Below are 22098 nucleotides of genomic sequence, written 5' to 3'. Positions count from 1 at the left end.
AAGAATGCTTTCCCCAAGTAATGAATGTGTTGGGTAGGGACACCACGAATGTAGTGTGTGCACATGTTAGGTGAGAATCTGGGTCTCGCGGGAGACTTGCGCGAGATAGTCCCTGCAGTTGCGCTATCCTACGTCCCCTTGTTGGCTCAGACGGATAGAGCATCTGCCAGGTAAGTAGGAGGTCGTGGGTTCGAGTCCCAGTCGGGGCACACATTTTTCCCCTGTCCCCGTTGATATATATCAACGCCTGTCAGCAGCTGAAGGTATAAATGTAATACTAAATTCTCTATTACAGACTGTACCTCGGAAATAGCGGCAATTGTGATTGCAGCTACATGTTAAGAGCATATGGCTCCGAAAAAACGACGACATGATCTTAGTTCTCCGCTGCTCACAACCTACTGGTTCAAGGTGCGTTTCACCGAGGAGCCACTGTCACCACTATTACGCACGCTGTACGAAAACGGAAATAGCTTTGTCAAAAAATCTTCTTTATTTTCGACAGAACCGTTTCCAACAGACATTGGCTGCATCTTCTGCTGATCAACAATTTTAGTTTCAAAACGTGTTAATTGCTGAGTTGGAACCACCATGCAAGCTATCGTATCGGAAGATAAAAAATAGCATATTACACAAAGGATCGTAAGAAGCAAAAACTTGACTATCAACTGGTACCTTGTGCACATGGTCGTATCCGTATATTTAGTGTTACACACTATTGCTAAGTCTTAAAAATCGCAATATCCTGTGAGATTGCAAATTAGCACATCGGTTTACGTTAGCTAGACATGTTCCGTTCATTGATGATCCACCTAAGACGGCGTATATGCAGAGTCTGTACAATCCAGTTGTCCAAAATAAAGAAGTATTTATGTGATTTTGACTAGAGAAACTTTTTTTACCAAGTAACACAGATCGCTCCTTGTCATTTCTCAACATGAGAATATTCAAGGAAATTAGTTGATGAATAGCGCTCGTATTTTTGCTACATGTACATCTGCATAGACACTCCGCAAACCACCATTTGGTGCGTGGTGGAGGGCATCCTGTACCACTGCTAGTCATTTCCTTTCCTGTTCGACACCCAAATACAACGAGCGAAAAATGACTGTCTGCGTGCCTCCGTACTAGCCCTGATTTGTCGTATCTTTCCTTCGTGGTCCTTACGCGCAATGTATATTGGTGGCAGTAGAATAGCATGGCATTCGGCTTCACATACTAGACTCTAAATTTTTTCAGTAATGTTTCTGAGAAAGAAAGTCGTCTTTCCTGCAAGGATTCCCATTTTAATTCCCGAAGCATGTTCGTAACAATTACGTTTTATTCACACTCACCGGTAACAAATCTATAAGCCTACCTCTGAATTTCTTCTATGTCTTCCTTCAATCCGACGTGGTACTGATACCAAACACTTGAGCAGTACCCAAGAATAGGTCGTACCATCGTCCTATATGCGGTCTTCTTTACAGGTGAACCACTATTTCCTAAAAATTCTCCCAATAAGCCGAAGTCGACCATTCTACTTGCCTGCCATAGTTTTCATATGCTTGTTCCATTCCGTGTCGCTTTGCAACGTTACGCACAGATACTTAAACGACTTGACTGTGTCAAATAGGACAATAGTAATTCTCTCATACGCATTAAATTGTATTTTTCCACTTTGACAGCTAGTTGCCATTCATCATAACATTCATTAGACATTGTGTAAGTCGTCTTGTATTTTCCTACAGTCATTCAGCTTCGACAGCATACCGTACAGCACAGCAACATGAGCGAACACCCGCAGATTTCACGCTGAGGAAGCATCACTCCATAACACCATGTAATATCGCTTGTAATAATTATATGAAATCGGTGAGGAAGAAGCCACAGGCTTTTCTAGGCATTCTATATCCATTGCAGCAATTCACTGACGTTTTCGTCTAGGAGGACAAAAATATCTGCAGTACACCCATCGCAAATGTGTTGAAGAAACGGCAAAAAACCGACACCGACAGTTTAAAATAAATAACCTAATTCATGTAAACGTAGGCTTCAGCGGCCGCATTGTCAACTATAAAATATTGACGTTTCGGCGACTATTGAAGTCGCCATCCTCAGAATGTGCTGCTAACTGACAATGCGGCCTCAAACCCAGAAACCCAGAAGAATTTTATTAGCCTAATACATGTTCAGCGCAGTCTGAATGAGTGGGGCCAAGTCATAGCACGGAAACGACCCTTAATACAACAAGGAAACACCTCTGGCATGCGGGTTTAATGCTTCATTGCGACTCATTAACAAAAATAACTTCTTCGCAGTTTCTGATTTGGCCCGTTGCAGACATGCAGCTTCATGCACCTTCTGCGATATACCCAACTCCATATGGCCACTGAATGCACTTTCCTTTGCCTTGTGCTCTCGGAAACTGTGTGTAGGATCGTTTTAAGACCACTGTTTTGTACGCGAATGCGAACGAAACATCCTTTTTTATAGATTCGTAAAACAGAGTCTACGTTCATACACCAACAAATTTACCATCGTCGGTCACGATGTGGTCATGGGTGCGTCCAAACACGATAGATCATTTACTGTCATGACACACACGCCAGGGGTGGTCCATGGCTGCCTGATGGTAGTGCCACGGCGTCTGCAGTATTCAGAATTGACCAGTGTCCACTATTAAGCGAGTAACTAATATTTTACACATAGAATTAATAAGCACATATTATTTTAGTCTATTTCGTACCCCATGCTGGTGGTGTCAATTGCTTCTAGTGATTTTACAGCACGTAACGGTCATTTTTGGAGAATTAACAATACTCTGTATTATAGTGTCAGGGCTATAAGCAATTCCATTCTCACCAAACTAAGTCCTGAGAAATCAAAGCTACATAAGTCAAACCCTAACATGGTGGAGTTTACTAAAATTATGTCAGGAGAATCTAAGTGAAGAAATAACCTGAAAATTAGTAACCATGTTTTTTTAAAAAGGAAGAACATTGTCAGCTCGAGGTCAATGAGCATTAATTCATGACACAACAGTTAACAAGAAAACACCGGTACTGATAAACGATACAAGAGTATAACGGAAATGCGACGTCAATATATTCCCACCATTATTTAGTAACTATTAATAAATTTATTCCGTTGTGAGACAACATGTTCAGTTCCTTCGTGAAAAAATGTTTGCAGTTGCCTCCGGAATCATAATTTTACCCACACATGCACCTCTTCATTCGAAGGAAATCAGCGTCTGCAAATGATTTTCTGCAGGGCTCCAAAAATATGGAAATCGTGTGGGGAGAGATGAGGTATCAGGAGATTGTTTAAGAGCTTCCCAACGAAACTTTTGCAGTGTATTCGAAACAACCTTGGTAACACTCTGTTGCAGCGTAATGCGAAGCTACATGTTGCCAAGATTGTTTCGAGTACGCTGCAGAAGTTACTCTGGGAAGTATCCTCTAAGGGGTTCTGATATCTTGCCACCCAGTTTCAAATTTTTGGAGCCCTGAAAAGTGACATTAGCTGCTGTTAATTTGCTGCGGCTGAATAGGTGCATGCCTGGGTACAATCATGGTACCTTAAGCTACTCCAAATATATTTGCAATGAAAGCATTGACGGTTTAGTCTCACAGTGGAATAAATGTATGAACAGTTATGGCTATTGCTTTTGAAATAAAAAGCAGTTTACTTGATTTTTTCCATCAGTCTCATTTTCATTTGACTACCCCTTACATCTATATGTGTAAAGAATGGAAGGCGCTACAGTTTGGAACCGCGTGACCGCTGCGGTCGCAGGTTCAAATCCGGCCTCGGGCATGGATGTGTGTGATGTCCTTAGGTTAGTTAGGTTTAAGTAGTTCTAAGTTCTAGGGGACTGATGATCTCCGACGTTAAGTCCCATAGTGCTCAGAGTAATTTGAACCTTTTTTTTTCTTTTTGTAAAGAATGGTGATCATTTGTTTGTTTTTTGTTTGTAATTCAAACAAAACTACAGTTTTATTTCGACGTTGATGAAATTTTGCACACTTTACCTTCGAGGAAAGAAGAAGATTACAGTCTACATAAGATTTCTTGATCTGAATTGAAACACATATGTTTTACTATATCAATGTGAAGAGTTGTTACCAAAAAACTCTGGAAGTTCTCGGCCGATTTGTTGAAATTTCTACACGATTCCCTAATAAACATCTGGGTGGACATAGGCTATATATCTTTTATTACACTGAAAATATAAACACGTATATGTTTTACAAAGGAGAAACGTTGTTAAGAAACATCTCGAAAAGTACTTGACCGATTTAGTTCAAGACGTATAGACTTGGAACATTTTCGTGTAGAATTAAAATCGGAAATGGAGGAGTCGCAACATACGTAGAAGTTGGACACAAACTCAAAACTATTGAAACAAATAGTTTTTATCTTGATCAGAACCTTGAAGCATACGCTTGTGAGTTATTAATGCACAATGGTTCTCTGATAAATGTAACAGTCTACAGATGCCCTCTAGGCAACTGTCAGCTACTTATGAGAAATCTAGCCGCATTATTGAGGTACCTCTCAGAAAAAAAAAAAAAAATAGTTGCTAGTTTGTGGAGATTTCAATGCAGATTTCTTAAGAGGCAGACAGGAAAAATCAATTACAATTATTATTTTGGTGCTTCAATGTTGTTTAAATAGTCAATTTTCTATCTAGTGTGTAGCAGAATAATAGGACACTTATTGATAACATTTTTATAGAAATTTTTCTGGCTGAAACGTCTAATGTACACCAAATTGCCAATGGACTCCCTGTTCATTATGCACAATTAATGGAAATTAAAAGCACAATTAATGGAAATTAAAAGTACGCACATTAAAATCCGGAGGCAGGCTCATACAAAGCAGTGAGGCTTATTAATTGGTTCAAATGGCTCTAAGCACTATGGGACTTCTGAGGTCATCAGTCCCCTAGAACTTAGAACTACTTAAACCTAACTAACCTAAGGACACAACACACATCCATGCCCGAGGCAGGATTTGAACCTGCGACCGCAGCGGTCTCGCGGTTCCAGACTGTAAGCGCCTAGAACCGCACGACCACTCTGGCCGCTTATTAATTGGGACATGATGCATTGTGTTAGGGGTAAGCTAAAAGCTGTAGTATGAGATGACATATAAGTAAAAAGAGTCACATTCAATTTACTGTCCTTATTTCGTTTCCGCATAAGGCTACACTTTGAACAACTGCTTTCACAAAAGGCTTTCTATGACTCAAATTTATATTCGCTGTTAACAAATATCTATTTCTCCGATACTTTTGCTACTGCCAGTCTGAACTTTTATTTCTCCTTACTTCGATCACCAACGGTTACTTTTTAGCCTAAGTAGCCAAACTAATCTATTATTTTTAGTGTCTAATTTCCTGATCAAATCCACTCGTAACCTCAGCCTCATGACCACCTTCTTCACCCATGAATTACTTTCGAGGAACCTGTTCCGACTACAATTTTTTACCTCCAACGCTTCCTGGACTAATCTACAGCTCTTACCACTTTGGATATATATTAGAAAACTTTCTTTAAGTTATCTGCGTTGTTGCATTTTTACATGTTCCTTCCAATTCTACTTATATGCGACAGTTTCTTCTGTTATTGCAATTTCTAGTATCTTCTTTTCTCAACCTATGTTCTAGTGTACGTACTTTGACTGAACTATTTCATTTCTGAGGTCTCAGTCCGATTCATCTCTTCATTGTTTGATATCAGAGCCAAAGATCAACTTCAATTCCGTTTCTTTTGTTCCCTTTTGCTTAATGATCTTTTATTATTACACAGACACCCTGAAATTTTGCTGTCTTATTCGTTAAATGCCACAGGCCGTGCATTATGAACAGGTGCCCGATTGTGTTGAAAGATGCAATCTTCACCAGTGGGAAATAAGAAGATGCTTGAAGCACCAATATACGCCTGTGCTGTGATAGTGCCACGCGAACAACAACGGGTGCAAGCCCCCTCTGTGGAAAATACGACCACAACATACCACCCTCGCCTCCAAATTTTACTGTTGGCACTACACATACTGGCAGATGGCGTTCACCGGGCATTCGCCACACCCATATCCTGCCACCGGATCGCCACATTGTGTACCGTGATTCGTCACCCCACACGACGTTTTCCCAGTGTCCAATCGTCCAATGTTTACACTCCTTGCACAAAACGAGGCATCATTTGACATTTATCACCGTGATGTGTGGCTTACGAGCAGCCGCTCGACCATGAAATCCAAGTTTTCTTACCTCCCACTTACAAGTTTGTGGCGTCCTCCATCGGTAGTGTTGGAATTCAATATGGTGTTGACCCACCCTTAGCTTTGATGACAGTTTCCACTCTCGCAGGCATACTTCCAATCAGGTGCTGGAAAGTCCCTTAGGGAATGCCACTCCAAGGAGTGCTGCACTGACGAGAGGTATCAATGTCGTACGGTGAGGCCTGACACGAAGTCGGCGTTCAAAACATCACAAAGGTGTTCTATATGATTCAGGTCAGGACTCTGTGCAGGGACGTTATTGTCGTGCAACCACTGCCCCACTGGACGTGCATTATGAACAGTTGCTCGATCGTGTAGAGAGATCCAGTCGCCATCCCCGAATTGTTCTTCAACGGTGGGAAGCAAGAAGGTGCTCAAAAGATCAGTGTAGGCCTCTGCTGTGACAGTGTCACGCAAAACAACAAGGGGTGCAAGCCCCCTCCATGAAAAACACGACCACACCATAACACCACCGACTTCGAATTTTACTGTTGGCACTACACACGCTGGCAGATGACGTTCACCGAGCATTCGCCATACCCACACCCTGCCATCGGATCGCCACATTGTATACAGTGATTAATCTCTCCGCCTGACGTTTTTCCACAGTTCAGTCGTCCAATGTTTACGCTTCTTACACCAAGCGAAGCGTCGTTTGGCATTTACCGGAGTGATGTGTGGCTTATAAGCAGCCGCTCGGATATGAAATCAAAGTTTTCTCACCTACCGCCGAACTGTCATAGTACTTACAGTAGATCCTGATGCAGTTTGGAATTCCTGTGTGATGGTCTGGACAGATGTCTGCCTATTACACATTGGGATCCTCTTCAACTGTCAGTCAACAGACGAGGTCGGCCTGTATGCTTTTGTCCCTTCGCGTTTCCACTTCACTATCGCATAGGAAACAATGGACCTAGGAATGTTTAGGAGTGTGAATATCTTGCGTGCAGACATGTGACACAAGTCACACCCAATCATCCTGACCAGGTTCGAAGTCCGTAAGTTCCGCGTAGCGCCCCATTCTGCTATCTCAGTATGTCTAATGACTGCTGAGGCCGCTGATGTGGAGTACCTGGCAATAGGTGGCAGCACACTGCACCTAATGTGAAAAACATACTTTTTGGTGTGTGTTCAGATACTTTTAATCACTTAGTGCATGTCCAAGACGAGTATTGCTGCTCTAATCTATTCTCGCGATAGGAATTGCAGTCTGTTTAAAGCGATATATTTTATTTGTTAAACATTTAATTTTCTTCGTTGTTTCATCTGACTAGAAACTTGAAGTAAATCGGCGAAGAATCTAGTTAGTTAGTTATATATTCCGTACATCATTTGAACGCCTCTTTTATCGAAATGATATGGAGCAAGTCACTTTACAGAATATTTATATGTGATTAGTGTTAAAATTATAGAACACGTCATTTTATTCCTACTCCTGCAACTACACTTACAACAAGTTATTTTTATTTAATTATTTATTTATTACTGGCAGCCAGTTTTTAAGTAAAAATTCGGGAATCGAATAGAAGGAGTTGTCCACGGGGCATGACTTTCAATTAGATTTAAAACTTGCCTCACCCTGTTTCAGCTATTTTATGTTATTGGGTAAATGATTAAAATTTTTTATTGCTGCTTATTGAACTCCTCTCTGAGTCACCGACAGCTTCTACAATGGTTACTAAAGGTCACTCTTTCCTCTAGTTTTGTATGTGTGTACATCACTTTTCTTGTCAGATTGTGGCGGTTTATTTATGATGAATTTCACTAGTGAAAATAATTATTGTCACGGAATAATTAAAATGCGTAGGTTCTAGAAGAGGTGCCTAGATGACGTCTGTGGATGAACGCCACTTATTATTCTTCCTGGTCGCTTTTGTGCAGCAAATTCTTTTTTTTTTTTTCTACGTGATGAGTTACCCTAGAAAATTGTTCCTCACGACATTATTGAGTGGAAATAAGCAAAATATGTCAACAGGTTGATACGTTTGTTTCCGAGATTAATAATTATGCGAAGAGCAAAAGTAATTGTACTTAATTGTTTGAGAAGCTCAGTAGCATGATTCTTCTAGTTAAAATTTTCATCAAAATGTATACCTAAAATTTTGGAGTATTTTACCCTACTTACTGACTCCTGGTCATGTGGTACATTAATTTTTGGCAGTACTTTGTTTGTTCTACAGAAGTGAATGTAGTGGGTTTTCTTCAAAATTTAGACAGAGCCCACTTTCAGAGAACCCCTTAATAATTATTTCGATAAAACCATTTACTACCTCTTCTGTTGCTTTCTCTCTAATTGGATTTATTATAAAGCTAGCATCGTCTTCAAAAGGTACCAAATTTGCTTGTTGAATGTTAACTGGAAGGTTATTCACATGTATAAGAAATAGAAGTTGATCCAGAATTAAATGCTGTGAGAGTTCCTTTGTGATTTTTAGACCAGGGATTAAAATTTTTCACCCCTTCAACAATTGTAAAACTGTATTAATTTTACTGAAGGATATTACTGCTATCTCCAGTTGCTTAAAGTTTTATAGAATATTCGTTTTAATATACTCTCTTGCTTCTTTAACTGAACCATTAAATCCTATATTTGGAGCTACATTCTGAAAGTGATTCTTAAACGTACGTGCAACTTATAGGTAATGTCACAAGTTCGGCGCTTAGTTTAACTGTTATGGAATCTCGTAGTGTGACTGGCTGTCCTGTCTCCCGTTTGACAATGTCCCATGTAGTTTTAATCTTGTTATCTGCATTACTTATTTCTGTCAGGACATGCATACTTCTGGACATTCTAATTACTTTCCTTAAAACACTACATGAGGTTGACCGTGTTTAGGACTGATTCCAAACCACAGGGAAAGTTGGAATTTTTTACGTATTCAAATCATGGCACACAATTAAAAAAAAGATATCGCATGTGACTGAAAATGTCATCGAAATGTTTAAGTATTGGATCACTGAACATCGGACTTTTGAATTTGTAGTCTGTCATTAATCCACTTAGACACGTAACCTTACTGCAATTTCCTACACAATTACTACTCCACTGTGCAGTGAATGTGAGAATTATCCGATACAAAATAAAAATAAGGCAGTCGGCGGAATAGTCTACTGCCGAGAAGGAATACAGACATGTATGATGAACAAAGGTGTTTTGGAGAAGCAAAGACGGTAGTTCATTGACGAAATGTGTTGGGAAATACGCATAAATTGGCACTCAAACTGAGTCATTACTTTTTCTTTACATATTCTTGTGTTACTTCGCTGTTGTTCAGAGTAACAGTATAGGCTGTGAGACAACACTTGTTTTGAAAAAGTTTCTAGGTCCAAACTCCATATAGTCAAATTATAAAAGCTATGATTTTTCTGTCAGAATGTACTTGGCGTGTAAGTTATTTCTGTTAGTACCTTACAGGCATACGAAACGTGGCTGATTCCTATGCCAATGGTAGTATCTTTTGGAAACCGAAGAAACTGTTTCATTTCTGTTTGAACATACGCTACCGTTGTCAGTGTCCTTCGGATGTCTTATGTGCGGTTGCCCTGATCCTTTGTTAAGAGACACAATTACATCCATTACTGTCGTTTGGCTGAAAACTATTTGTGGTGTACTTCCAGGAAATGTGATGGGACTGTTACGATGATGATCCAGTCAGACGATTAAGATGGTCATTTAACTGATTGAAACTAGTGATCAACGTACCCATCCTTGCGATCTTTCCAGATGAAAAGTTTTCATAAAGAAGACTACAACACTATATGTAAACACCGCCTCCTACAGCACTGACAAAGTGCAGTAATTGTGGTTCATAAACAATGTTTCACTGTTACTGAAGTATATTCGAGATTATGTCAATTTTTGTTAATAGCCCTGATCGCAGACTGAAGTGACTGATCTGTTCTACCAAGTGCCACAGTAGAAATGGATACTGTAGGCAAGGAAATGTTCAAACACACATTCAGAATATTTCACTAGCAAATAAGACGTCTTGCTCTTACCAGACAAGTTCATGAAAGACAGTGACGCTGTGTGCGTGAAAACTCTTACGGCAGGATATTTATGATGGAGATGTACAAGTGTAGAATCCTGCAGTGATTGGCAACTCCGACAAAAGCCTTCTAAATTAATTATTGTGTCATGATACACCGTATTCCAACCTTTCTTCCAGTAATGAATGTGGTGTCCACTAGGAGGGAAAGCCATACAACAAGGACTCCACAACATAACTCTTAAGAAGAAGTACAATCCAACGAAGCAGGAGAAGGAAATAGCCGTAAAATTAGTAAGAATAATTAAGGAGAATCTAAATCAATGATGCCCAATCGGTCTGAGTTCTGTTTCTTCAGAATCTAAATCCAGCGTCTTAAGAAATGCGCTGCCCACTTCGGTTCCTATATTTAGTGCCGCTGTATGCAGCAGAGAAAGGCACGCAGCCAACCTCTAGATTGACCGTCAGTTGGGAGTAAATTATAGCTGACGTCAAGAGGTCAAGCGCGTCAAGGGCACTACCTGCAGCCGCAACCTGTAGGAACCAGTAGGCCTTGAACTGGCTAGCTTTTCCGTCGTTGCATCGCAGTGCGCCGTGCTAAGCTGCCTCGTAAATTTCGCTTGTTGTCTACTTGTCACTCTCCTAGATATTGTTTGCATTGTAACGAAGTGTTTCGAGTGGTTCTCAAATCCCAGGTCGACCACCCCGTTGCCCTACGATTGAGCCATGTGATCATTGTAGTCGATATTCTGACATTTACTACACCCATGATTTATTCATGAATAAACTACTGTCGTAGTGGTGATATTCTTTACCCACGGTATAATCCGTTTCGGCGTTGTGTGAAGTGCATACTTTGGTGCATACTTTTACAGTTTTGAACATTTTAGATCAAGTTTCAAAACTTCTCAACTCCTTGAAATATTTTCGGGATCTGTCAACATTTTTGCACCATTCTTCAGATACTGCTCCATTACAGATAACTGTATAATCTGCATAAGTTCTAAGGCTACTGTCAATGTTATCTGCCAGATCCTTAACATGCAAACAGCTCCGCACACAGGTTTATTGTCTGGGGAGAGGTGGGGGTGCGGCAAATGGTAAAGCTAATTTTACCTAGTGTGACTTTTTATATTCTAGTATAAATAAAAATTCGATTAAACCTTCTAACAGATGAGACAGGCAGACAAGAATTGATTTGCTGTTTTCATTCGTCTTTAGTCATCCATGAACGTGTTACCAGCCTAAATTTCCAGAAAACTCCTAGATAAATAATTATTTAATTTACAGCGGTGTCACTCAAGCGCAAATTTTAGTAGCCAGTAGAAAAGCAAGTAACTCTAAAAAAAAATCATGGAAACTAACAGAAAACATTCGAACATTGCTGCAAATATTTGCTGTAGTCCTTGTATCAAACTGCAGTTGTGAGCGCACCTGCATACGTTGACTAAAACTTCACTTCTGCTCGACAATGAATGGACTGGACGGAGTGGCCGAGCGCTTCTAGGCACTTCAGTCTGGAACCGCGCGACCGCTACGGTCGCAGGTTAGAATCCTGCCTCGGGCATGAATGTGTGTGATGTCCTTAGATTAGTTAGGTTTAAGTAGTTCTAAGTTCTTGGGGACTGATGACCTCAGATGTTAAGTCACATAGTGCTCAGAGCCATCTGACTGGCACGTGTGTTCATTTCCTGACTTATTAATGTGAACTGCGACGTTATAACTGATATTAGTCCACACACGACTCTCAAATAAGGTGTTGGGGATTGGGGGTTGAGAGTGCTAATCTTGTTTGTTATATTGAAATGATGGGTACGAAGTCTGTCCGATGTTATGCCTGTCGATAACCAGTGATCAAATCCTGGTCGCTACGATTCAGAATATGCAGCTAGTCTACTTGAAAACAATCTGATCCAAGGCGAACTCCGATCTATGGTGAGAATTTTTACGACTCAAACTGTGAGAAATAGACTGCATGATACGCAACTTTACTAAATGGCTCTGAGCACTACGAGACTTAACATCCGACGTCATCAGTCCCCTAGAACTGCCTGAGGCAGGATTCGAACCTGCTTCCGTAGCGGTCGCGCGGTTCCAGACTGAAGCGCCTAGAACCGCTCTGCCATAACGGCCGGCGCAACTTTACTCCCAAAGTCCATGGCGAGGTCCATCTTGCAACCACGACACCCTCCAGCATGGTACAGAAGGCCCAACAACATGCTGAATGGATCGCTTAAGATTGCCATCACGGAGTCTTCACCGATGAGTGTCACATATGCCTTCAACCAGACAATCGTCGGAGACGTGTTTGGAGGCAGCCCGGTCAAGGTGAACGCCTTATACACACTGTTCTCCGAGTGCAGCAAGGTGGAAGTTCCCTGCTGTTTTGGAGTGGCATTATGTGGGGCCGACGTTCGCCACTGGTGCTCATGGAAGGTCACGTAATGGCTGTAAGATACGTGAATGCCATCCTCCGACCGATAGTGCAACCATATTGGCAGCACATTGGCGAGGCATTCGTCTCATCGTGTACATCTTGAGAATGTCTTCCTTCAGGATAACGACATCGCTCGACTATTTGGCAGCATGTACTCCAGACAAGAGTCCTATCAAACATGCCTGGGATAGATTGAAAAGGGCTGTTTATGGACGACGTGACCCGCCAACCACTCTGAGGGATCTACGCCGAATCGCCGTTGAGGAGTGGGACAATCTGGACCAACAGTGTCTTGATGAACTTGTGGATAATGTGTCACTACGAATACAGGCATGCATGAATGCAACAGGACGTGCTACTGGGTATTAGAGGCACTGGTATGTAAAGCAATCTGGACCATGAGCTCGGAAGGTCTCGCTGTTTCGTGATACAAAATGCAATGAGTTGTCTTCATGAGCAATAGAAAGGGTGGAAATGAAGTTTACGTTGATCTCTATTCCAATTTTCTGTACAGGTTCCGGAACTCTCGGAACCGAGGTGACGCAAAACTTTTTTTTGGTACATGTACATTTTCGCTATTTATGCTGCAAATCAATTACATCAAGTATGCCGTTTTAATTTATTACTTCTTTACTATTAACTGCGTTCACAACACATTTTGCAAATAGTATTTACATATAACACAATTATTATATCATTGAACGTCACATATCCCGGGATACAACGTTATAAGCCAACCCAACATTGCTTCGCAATTGCTAATTCATTTGACACACACCTTAAAGTCCACCTCCCTCTGTCTTCGGTCATGCTCCCCTCTCCCGCCCCCCCCCCCCCCCTTCGTCTCTACCACCATTTCCTCTACGCTCTGCTGCTTTTCTCTGTCCTCGTACACCGCTCTCTGCCCTTGAGACTTGTTTATTGGTATTGTATTGTAGACGAAACCTTGATGGGGAACTGAAGTCGCTTAAAATGTAAGGGTAAATCGGTGGGTACCATTAACTTACGGGTTATCAAAAACATTTACAGCTGTTTGATCGGTGAGGATAGTAGTTTCGAAGACAGTATTCTGCATAATTTTATTCTGTGAAAGTGTGGGATTACTAAATTACTGCCGGCCGGTATGGATGACCGGTTCTAGACACTTCAGTCTGTAACCGCACAACCACTACGGTCGCAGGTTCGAATCCTGCCTTGGGCGTGGATATGTGTAATGTCCTTAGGTTAGTTAGGTTTAAGTAGTTCTAAGTTCTAGGGGACTGATGACCTCCGATGTTAAGTCCCATAGTGCTCAGAGCCATTTGAACCATTTCAACTGAGTTACCTGCGACTCAGATTCCATGGCCGATAAGCCGTAAATACAACCTTCCTGTTGGCTGTAGAACCAACGGTGAACCACTTTTGTTCGGATTATTGAGAAGGGAAAATGATTTGTGTAGGGAAAACAATTCGTCTAAGGTTTACAGAACCTGTCACGTAAGCTGAGACTAGCTGCGAGAAAGAAAATACTACCGCACATTTTTACAGCACAGTACTGCAGTTTCTTTCTCGCATTCTAATTTAAAAGAAAAACTGTAAATCGTCATTTAAAATACGTATATAGACAATGTCTGTCTCATAATTCGTTACTGCGCAGTGCAAGTATAAAAATGTGAAGTAATTCGCTCAAGAACTTTCCGAGATTTTTGACGACAATTTTTTTCCTTTACATATCACATATGTATTTGTGTGTCGTATATATCGAAAAGCACTATATAGTCCACGTCCGTCCGTATTTTCATAACAGTATCGCGTAAAAATATGAAGTAATTTGGTCAAGAAATTTTCCAGACTTTTGCTAACAACGTTTCGTTTTTCTATATTAAATATATATACACATCATACACGCTAAAAAGAAGTAGCCGATGTTCGAATGTTGATTAGAGTATAGCGTAAAAAATGAAGTAATTCAGTCCAGAACTATTTGAGACTTTTGGTAACAAGGCTCCCCTCTTTATGCATTACATATATGTTAATTATTTTGATTGTTAAAAATACATAACCTGTGTCCGTCCGAATGTTCATTAGAGTATCGTGCCTAAATCTGAATTAAATCAGTCAAAAAGTGTCGAGATGTTTGGTAACAATTTTCTCAATTACGCACCGACGAAAAAAGAATTCTCCATCAACAAATATTTAGAGAAACGTAATTTCGTTAATATATTTGTCTAGGTAAAATGTTTAAGTGATTAACATTGCAATATCACAGGTTAATGTTAGCTCCGTACAAGCCGTTGAAAAGGAGAAGTGCTGCTACATTAACAGTCGGTGTGGCCGTCAGGATGTTGAATGCAAGCATGCAGACGTCCATTGATTGTGTTGTACAGGTGCCGCATGTCTGCCTGTGGGATGGAGTTCCATGCCCGTTGCATTTGGCCGGTCAGTAAAGAGAGGGTTTGTGGATGACGTTGAAGTTGCCGTGCAATGATGTCCCATACACTCTCGATTAGAAGTATGTCCAGCAGGCCAAGGCAACACGTCGACACGCTGTGGAGCATGTTGGTCTACAACAGTGGTATGAGGGTGAGCGTTATCGTGTTGGATATCTTCGAATGCTGTTCATGAATGGCAGCACGACAGGTTGAATTACCAGACTGACGTACAAATTTGCAGTCAGTGTGCGCGGGATACCCACAAGGATGTTCCTTCTGCCATACGAAATCGGACACCAGGTCATAATTGCAAGTGTGGGTCTAGTGCTTGTATCAAGCACACGGGTTGGCAGGTGGCCCTCAACTGGTCTCCTTCTGCCCAACACAGGGCCATCACTGGAACCGAGGTAGAACAAGCTTTTATCAGAAAAAACACCCTCCCCTCCAAAGAGCTCTCCCATGACGCTACTGTAGTCGCAAATGGCGATGGTTTGGGGTCGGTGGAATGCACTTTACACGCCGTAGGGCCCGGAGCTGTCCTTGAAGTAATTGTGTGGCAACAGCTGCTCAAATTGCTGCTGCAGGTGCAATACTATGCGCCGGAGCAACACACCAAACACGATGCTCTTCCCTGTTGGTAGTGCCACTTAATCGTCAGGAGGCCAGTCTTCATCCGATAGTACATCCTCGTGACAACCGCTACCAGCAATCAGGTACATTGGCTACATTCCTGTCAAGTCTCTCTGCAAAATATTGCAGAAGGAACATACGGCTTCTTGTGACCATATAACACGACCTCGTTTAAACTCCGCAAAGGTGTTGATAATGGCATCTTTGTCGCCTTAAAGGCATTCTTCACTGAGATCATCTCACACTGTCAGACCTCAACGGTAACCATTGCTCATGACTGTTACAGCGCGTATGTAAAGCAAAACCGCGAAATTTTAACAGACACCATGTTTCAGATGTAGAAACACACTTCTTCTTCGTATTACGATTCTTTCTCCACTTGTTTACATTACATATGTAATTACATTTTGTGTATATCAATAACATATATGTCATATGACAGATCGATTTCTCATTATGGTACAGCGTACAATCCTAAACTGAATCGGTCAAGAACTCTTCGAGATTTTTGTTAACAACGTTCACCATTATAAATTAAATATCAGTGGAGACGCACGTCGTTTGCCGGGTATTTATTTATAGCTGTGCTTCCACGCCAGTTTGGAAATTTGTGGTAAGGTCTTATGGGACCAAACTGCTGAGGTCATCGGTCCCTGAGCTTACACACTACTTAATCTAACTTACGCTAAGAACAACACATACTCCCATGCTCGAGAGTGGACTCAAACCTCCGACGGGGTTAGCCGCCCTGACTGTGACAAAACGCCTTAGACCGCGCGGCTACCACGCGATGCCCCACGCCCATACCACACAGCATCTGGCCTGCTGCTTAATATTTATGACGTCATGTCTAATAAATTATGTGTTGCACAATGATGTAATTTTGTAGATTTGTTCAGCGGCATGTGTTGACACTGACTGTGAAAATTTTAGTAACAAGAGATAGTACCAAAGCCGGCCGCAGTGGCCGAGCGGTTCTAGGCGCTACAGTCTGGACCGCGCGACCGCTACGGTCGCAGGTTCGAATCCTGCCTCGGGCATGGATGTGTATGATGTCCTTAGGTTAGTAAGATTTAATTAGTTCTAAGTTCTAGGTGACTGATGACCTCAAAATTTAAGTCCCATAGTGCTGAGAGCCATTTGAACCATTTGATAGTAGCAAAGAAGTAACAAATTTAAAAATCGTGAATTATGAGGCAGACTTTCAAGCACCTCAGTTTTTATGACATCAAATCTCCTGAAGTACGCGTCGTACAATGGTATAATTTCGCACTTAAATACTGGGTTATATGTGCATACAGTCTGTAGAATGTGTCGCGAATACTGTTTGCAGTAAAGAAGTAATAAATTACAATGCCATGCCTCATGCGGTAGTTAGAACCGCGGAAAAATAGTAAGAGATAAACATTTTCTTTTCGTCATTCTACAAGGATTGTCGGAGAGGAAAAATTTGATAACGGTTTCAAATTGTACATAACGTATGTTGCAAATCAATAAGTCCTCTCATTCTCAATTAATGGATGAATAAAACGTTCGAATTCACATGTTGCGGGCTAAGGACCTTCATCACCCCCACCTTTTGGTAGGTCGGTGTTTCTTACCACCACAGCGATTGTGAGCTGACAGTAAGGTACATGTTTAGGAAGTTTGTTTGAAATCTCTCCTCTGATATAGGAGGAGATGTGGAACGCACACACACACGCATTGGTATTTATATATTGCATATATTAAAAATGTATAGTCTATGATCATCCTAATGTTCATTGGAGTACTGCGTGGAAATATGAAGAAAATCGTCGAAGTACTTTTCGCTATTTTTGTTAACAACGTAAAACAAAGAGTTGTCTTTATGTAGTAGTATAGATACACTCTGAGGTGCGAGAACAGTACATTACCTCATTTCTAAAGCAAGCTGGCGTTTGAAACTGTTTTACACTCGAGAGTTCGATTTTCTAAAGAATCGTGGATGAGGTTACTGATACGCGTTGTAATCCAGACCTAAATACAGGGGAAATGAAAGATAATGACGAATGCCAGAAGAGAACAAAAATCCACCACTGCATTTAATGAATTGATGCCTCAGAATTTGTCCCATCAATCGATCCCTTCTTCTAGTTAGGTTGTACCGAAGAGTTCTCGTCTGCCCAATTCTGCTCAGTATCTTCTCATTGGTTACGTGAGCTACCCATTTGATCTTCAGCATTTTTCTGTAGCACCACAACAGATTAATGTAACCAATGACTTTATTACATTGTGCTCAGGTTACAGTTACATTACATCTCTATTCCACCTTTTGCGGCAGTGACTGAAAGCAAAGACATATTTTCTAACGTAACTTACGTATTTAAATTATATATTTCTGTAACCAGTCACCTTTACTATTCTTTGGAGAATGTGTTTCGGGGAACTACATTTCTATTATCTGGTAGATTTAAGTTAATAATTAATGGGGGACGCCGATGACATTGAACAAAAATTTCTACTTTCGATTTATTTTTTATTTGTTAGTATAACTCATGGACAATAAGCTCCCAAATTTTCAATGTTGAAAGCGCATCGGAAGTGCCTGAAAAATTAATTAAAAGCGTGACGCACGCTCCCTGCCACGCCTACGTTTTGAAGCAGCACTTCAATACCAGCTCAGTGAACAACGATTCTTTGTATTACTTTCAAACAAACGTGTGCGAGATACACATACAAGGCCATGATACATACTATTTGATTTTATAGATCATCTTTGACTCTGTTCTGTATCTTGTAAACAATAACAAACTAGCTGCATCGTTTATGTCGAAGCAATGCTTTTTTTGCCTTGTGATACTGACGGAGATTTATACAAGAGATCGATTCTTTCTTTATTCAGTTATGCCACGATCACAATGAATGTATAAAAAACCGGATAAATGTCTGGAGGATGAAGGTATTAGTTAAAATAGGCTTCAAGATAGGATATTTTACACAAGACATGCTGAGAAAAATGGATTTACAGCGTGTCTTTGCAGCTGAAACGTCAGTTGAAGACTTGGTAAAGGAAAGAAGAGAGACAAAAAAAAACCAAAAGACAAGTCCTGAAGGGAAAGACGACCCAGAGTACAAATGTGATGCTTTCTGAAGAAATGACACAAGGAAAAGTGTTAGGTTGAACTTTAAATTGCGTTTCCTGAAAAGTTTGTTTCAAAGTTTATGTTACTTTTCTTCAGATTCTATGAATGCCAGAATTATGAAATTTTGTACACATATTTCTGTAAACCAAATAAACGATGCCTCAAGAACTAATTTTTAAATTATGATTGCAAGCTGAGATATGGGGCAAAGTGCTTGGAATTTTGCATGAATTTAAAATTGTACTTGTGGAATTATAATTAAAAATTATGAAAATTATACTATTTGACCTATTCCGAAAACCTCATGAGTGAAGCTTACAACACATAAGGAGAAGAAATAGAGAAAAATTTTGTACATATCAATTGAATACTTTCTGAGAAAATGGAATATACATTATTCATTGAAAATAAAATTTCAAATTTCATTCAAAAAATGTTTAATAATATAGTCAAAGGACTTTGTATCTAAGTGTGTTACTTTCATATAAAGCATGGTACAAAATTTCATTGTCATATCACCAAAACTGTGGATTTGGTGCATTTCTGAAGTAGTCTGTGTTTTGCATCAACGTCCCCCTTAAGGCATGAACTGATAGTATGTACGCTTTCTGTCAACCTGTGACACTGTCTTCCAGTAATCATTTATCACAATCTGCTTTCCCAGTCATATTTACACCACGTACCCTCTGTACAAACGGAATCAAAATCAAAGAAAGGTGTGCTAAGTTCTGCCTGGTTTAGTTTATATCAAATGTGCGTCACGTAAATACGCCTGAAAAGGCCGCCTATTAGTAATCAAAGGCAGTGCCAAAGGCTACTACACAGTCGTACATACAATATATCCATGTCTTGATGACTGACATAAAATCACCTTGTGATGGAGGTATAATTCTCCAAAACTCCCTGTGAAAAGAGTAATAAATGTGTCTGATTACAGCAATTTGTCGTGGAATTTAATAGGGAGCATTCGTATCAATTTGTTATTTTAAGTCACACATTGTCATTCAATATTATATCAATAACCAAAGCAAAGCCGATCACGACACATAACAAGGAACTCTTTGAACCTAACCAAAATTTAAATCACGTTACATCCATTTCTTGTACATAATATGATACGGTATTTATGTAATTTTTACATAATTTATATAAATAAATTAGGAATGCCTGCTTGTTCATTCAATAGATACCATACAACCTTCACGAAATTGTGCTTTAGGATTCTTGTAAGTAAACTCAAATTTAGAATATGGAAACAACTTTAATTCATTACCCAATATTTTGTTACCGTGAATTGAACATCGACTGCAATTAAGTCTCAGTAGGACAGTAAGTTTCATGGATGAACAACTCATTTTGTTAATGTCAAAATTGTATCAAATACGAGAAAAACAGAAACTGGTGCATAATAATCAGATTCAATAAAAGACTTTTTCGGATGTGACATTTATTTAGCATATCCGGAGAAACCATGTTTTAACATACAACGGTAATCCAGACGTATAGGCTTCATTAATGTCATTCCTGAAATAACGCAGACTCGCAAAATCTAAGACCAATTTTGGACTCATCACGAAAATTCCCATAAGATGAGACACACTATACACAAATAAACAGCTCTTGGACTCAAATAAGGCTGCTATCGCAATAGTACGCGTTAAAATAGATTAGATAGAAATGTAAAACAGACTGTTAATTTAATGATAATATAAATTAAAATAGAGCTGTCCTTCAGGTAGCATAAATTAATTACTAAACAGTTGTTCATACTTTGTTAGCTGGCAACACTTTTCTTTAACTGGTGGGACAGAGATGACTTTAAAATTTTTTTTTCTAGACGCCAAACATAACTTGAAAGTGAATCGGTATTGTGTTGGGTCAGGCCGATCTATAAGTATTTTAATTTTTGTGGAAGTCCGGCAAAAATAAGCTGGCAGATGTGTTAAAAATTGTAAGATATTAGCTAAGAGCGACTTCTGGTAATTGCTTAGAAAAGCAAATACTGAGCTATGAACACACGTTTTCCTTTACCAATATTTTCATGACAGATAGTTACACAACTGATAGTACAAGTGAAGTTTAGGAGCAGAAACCTGAAATCGAGTGCTGCTATCGACTTCACCACACTTCGATGAGGAAATCCAGGAGTGGAATTGTGGAATACTTCTGCTATGTTTAGTGTGGGCAGGGGTGAGGAGGTGTCAAGCAAGCAGGTAGCGCAACATGACACAGAAGACCAGCTGGAAATGTGACTGTTAACTATGGTCGGCTGGTGCCAGTAAACTTTACATACCTGTGATCCGATCATGGTAGCCCCAACCTTGTGCTTGTGGGTGTACGCTCTCTGGTAAGGGTCGACGCTGATGTACTCCGCCTCGCACAGTATCTGGCCATCCTGCAGCGCTGGTAACTCTTCTTCCTCGATACTGAAGTTGTCGACTTTCGGCTCTCCTGCGAAGAGACTTGCGATGACAAATTTGCGTGCCTTCGACATAACTAGCTGCGAGAAATGCTTCCGACAAGAGTTTACAAGTTGTTCAGCTGACATAAGAAGGGGTCAGGAAGGTGTTGTCTCGGCTGAGGTGCTCACGAAGCTGCAGCCGGTGCGACGTCTTCTGCAAGGCTACGTTCCGTATCCGGTCTCATATATAAGACGGCGCGAAAGTCAAGGACATTCCGGAAGCGGCATAGCGCCCGCCGTCTGGTGTGCGGATCGGCAGTGAAGGGACGCCAGTGAGCGTCCTGGGACACGTGTTATTCAACGGTACAGTTTATTTACAGGAATAACCATAACTAATACATGATTAAAAATCCTCTTCACACATATGTTTACTGAAGTAAACTTTATTATCTTCCCTCAACAGGATTAGCAGGCTTAAGCTGTCGGCGCATGGGAGTTAGCTAGCGTTGACATCCCGCTCTACGAGTTTTCTGACGTCACGTCCTGCTATTTCAGGTTGAGGAGCCATTCCGTGACTTGAAACTCAAAATAACTTCTGCGATATTTCGGCAACGTGGCTCGTAAAGCAGAACCTATAGAAAGCAAAAACGCAGAGAGTAAGAAACCATACTGCATTTTCCGTGCTCGGTAGAAGCCCATTACGATAGGTTTCATCTTATACATTCCACCTTGTGTATACAGTGTGGTCCATTGATAGTGACCGGGCCAAATATCTCACGAAATAAGCATCAAACCAAAAAACAACAAAGAACGAAACTTGTCTAGCTCGAAAGGGTAAACCAGATGACGCTATGGT

The 22098-nt window shown here is 40.5% G+C and overlaps 1 protein-coding gene across 1 annotated transcript in view; it reads right to left on the bottom strand.

The window, feature by feature from the left end:
• LOC126418236 (prostaglandin reductase 1-like) overlaps positions 1-21449 on the bottom strand; it is a 30685-nt gene extending 9236 nt beyond the window's left edge. Inside the window, exon 1 of the mRNA XM_050085177.1 lies at positions 21135-21449. Coding sequence (XP_049941134.1) covers positions 21135-21389 — 255 coding nt within the window. The 5' untranslated portion in view covers positions 21390-21449. The remainder of the gene's footprint in view (positions 1-21134) is intronic.
• Between the last annotated feature and the right edge of the window lie 649 nt (positions 21450-22098).

Source organism: Schistocerca serialis, chromosome 1, assembly GCF_023864345.2.
Source record: "Schistocerca serialis cubense isolate TAMUIC-IGC-003099 chromosome 1, iqSchSeri2.2, whole genome shotgun sequence".
Classification (NCBI taxonomy): domain Eukaryota; kingdom Metazoa; phylum Arthropoda; class Insecta; order Orthoptera; family Acrididae; genus Schistocerca; species Schistocerca serialis.
Note: the sequence above shows the minus strand (reverse complement) of the source record. Positions and strands in the feature narration are given on the sequence as shown.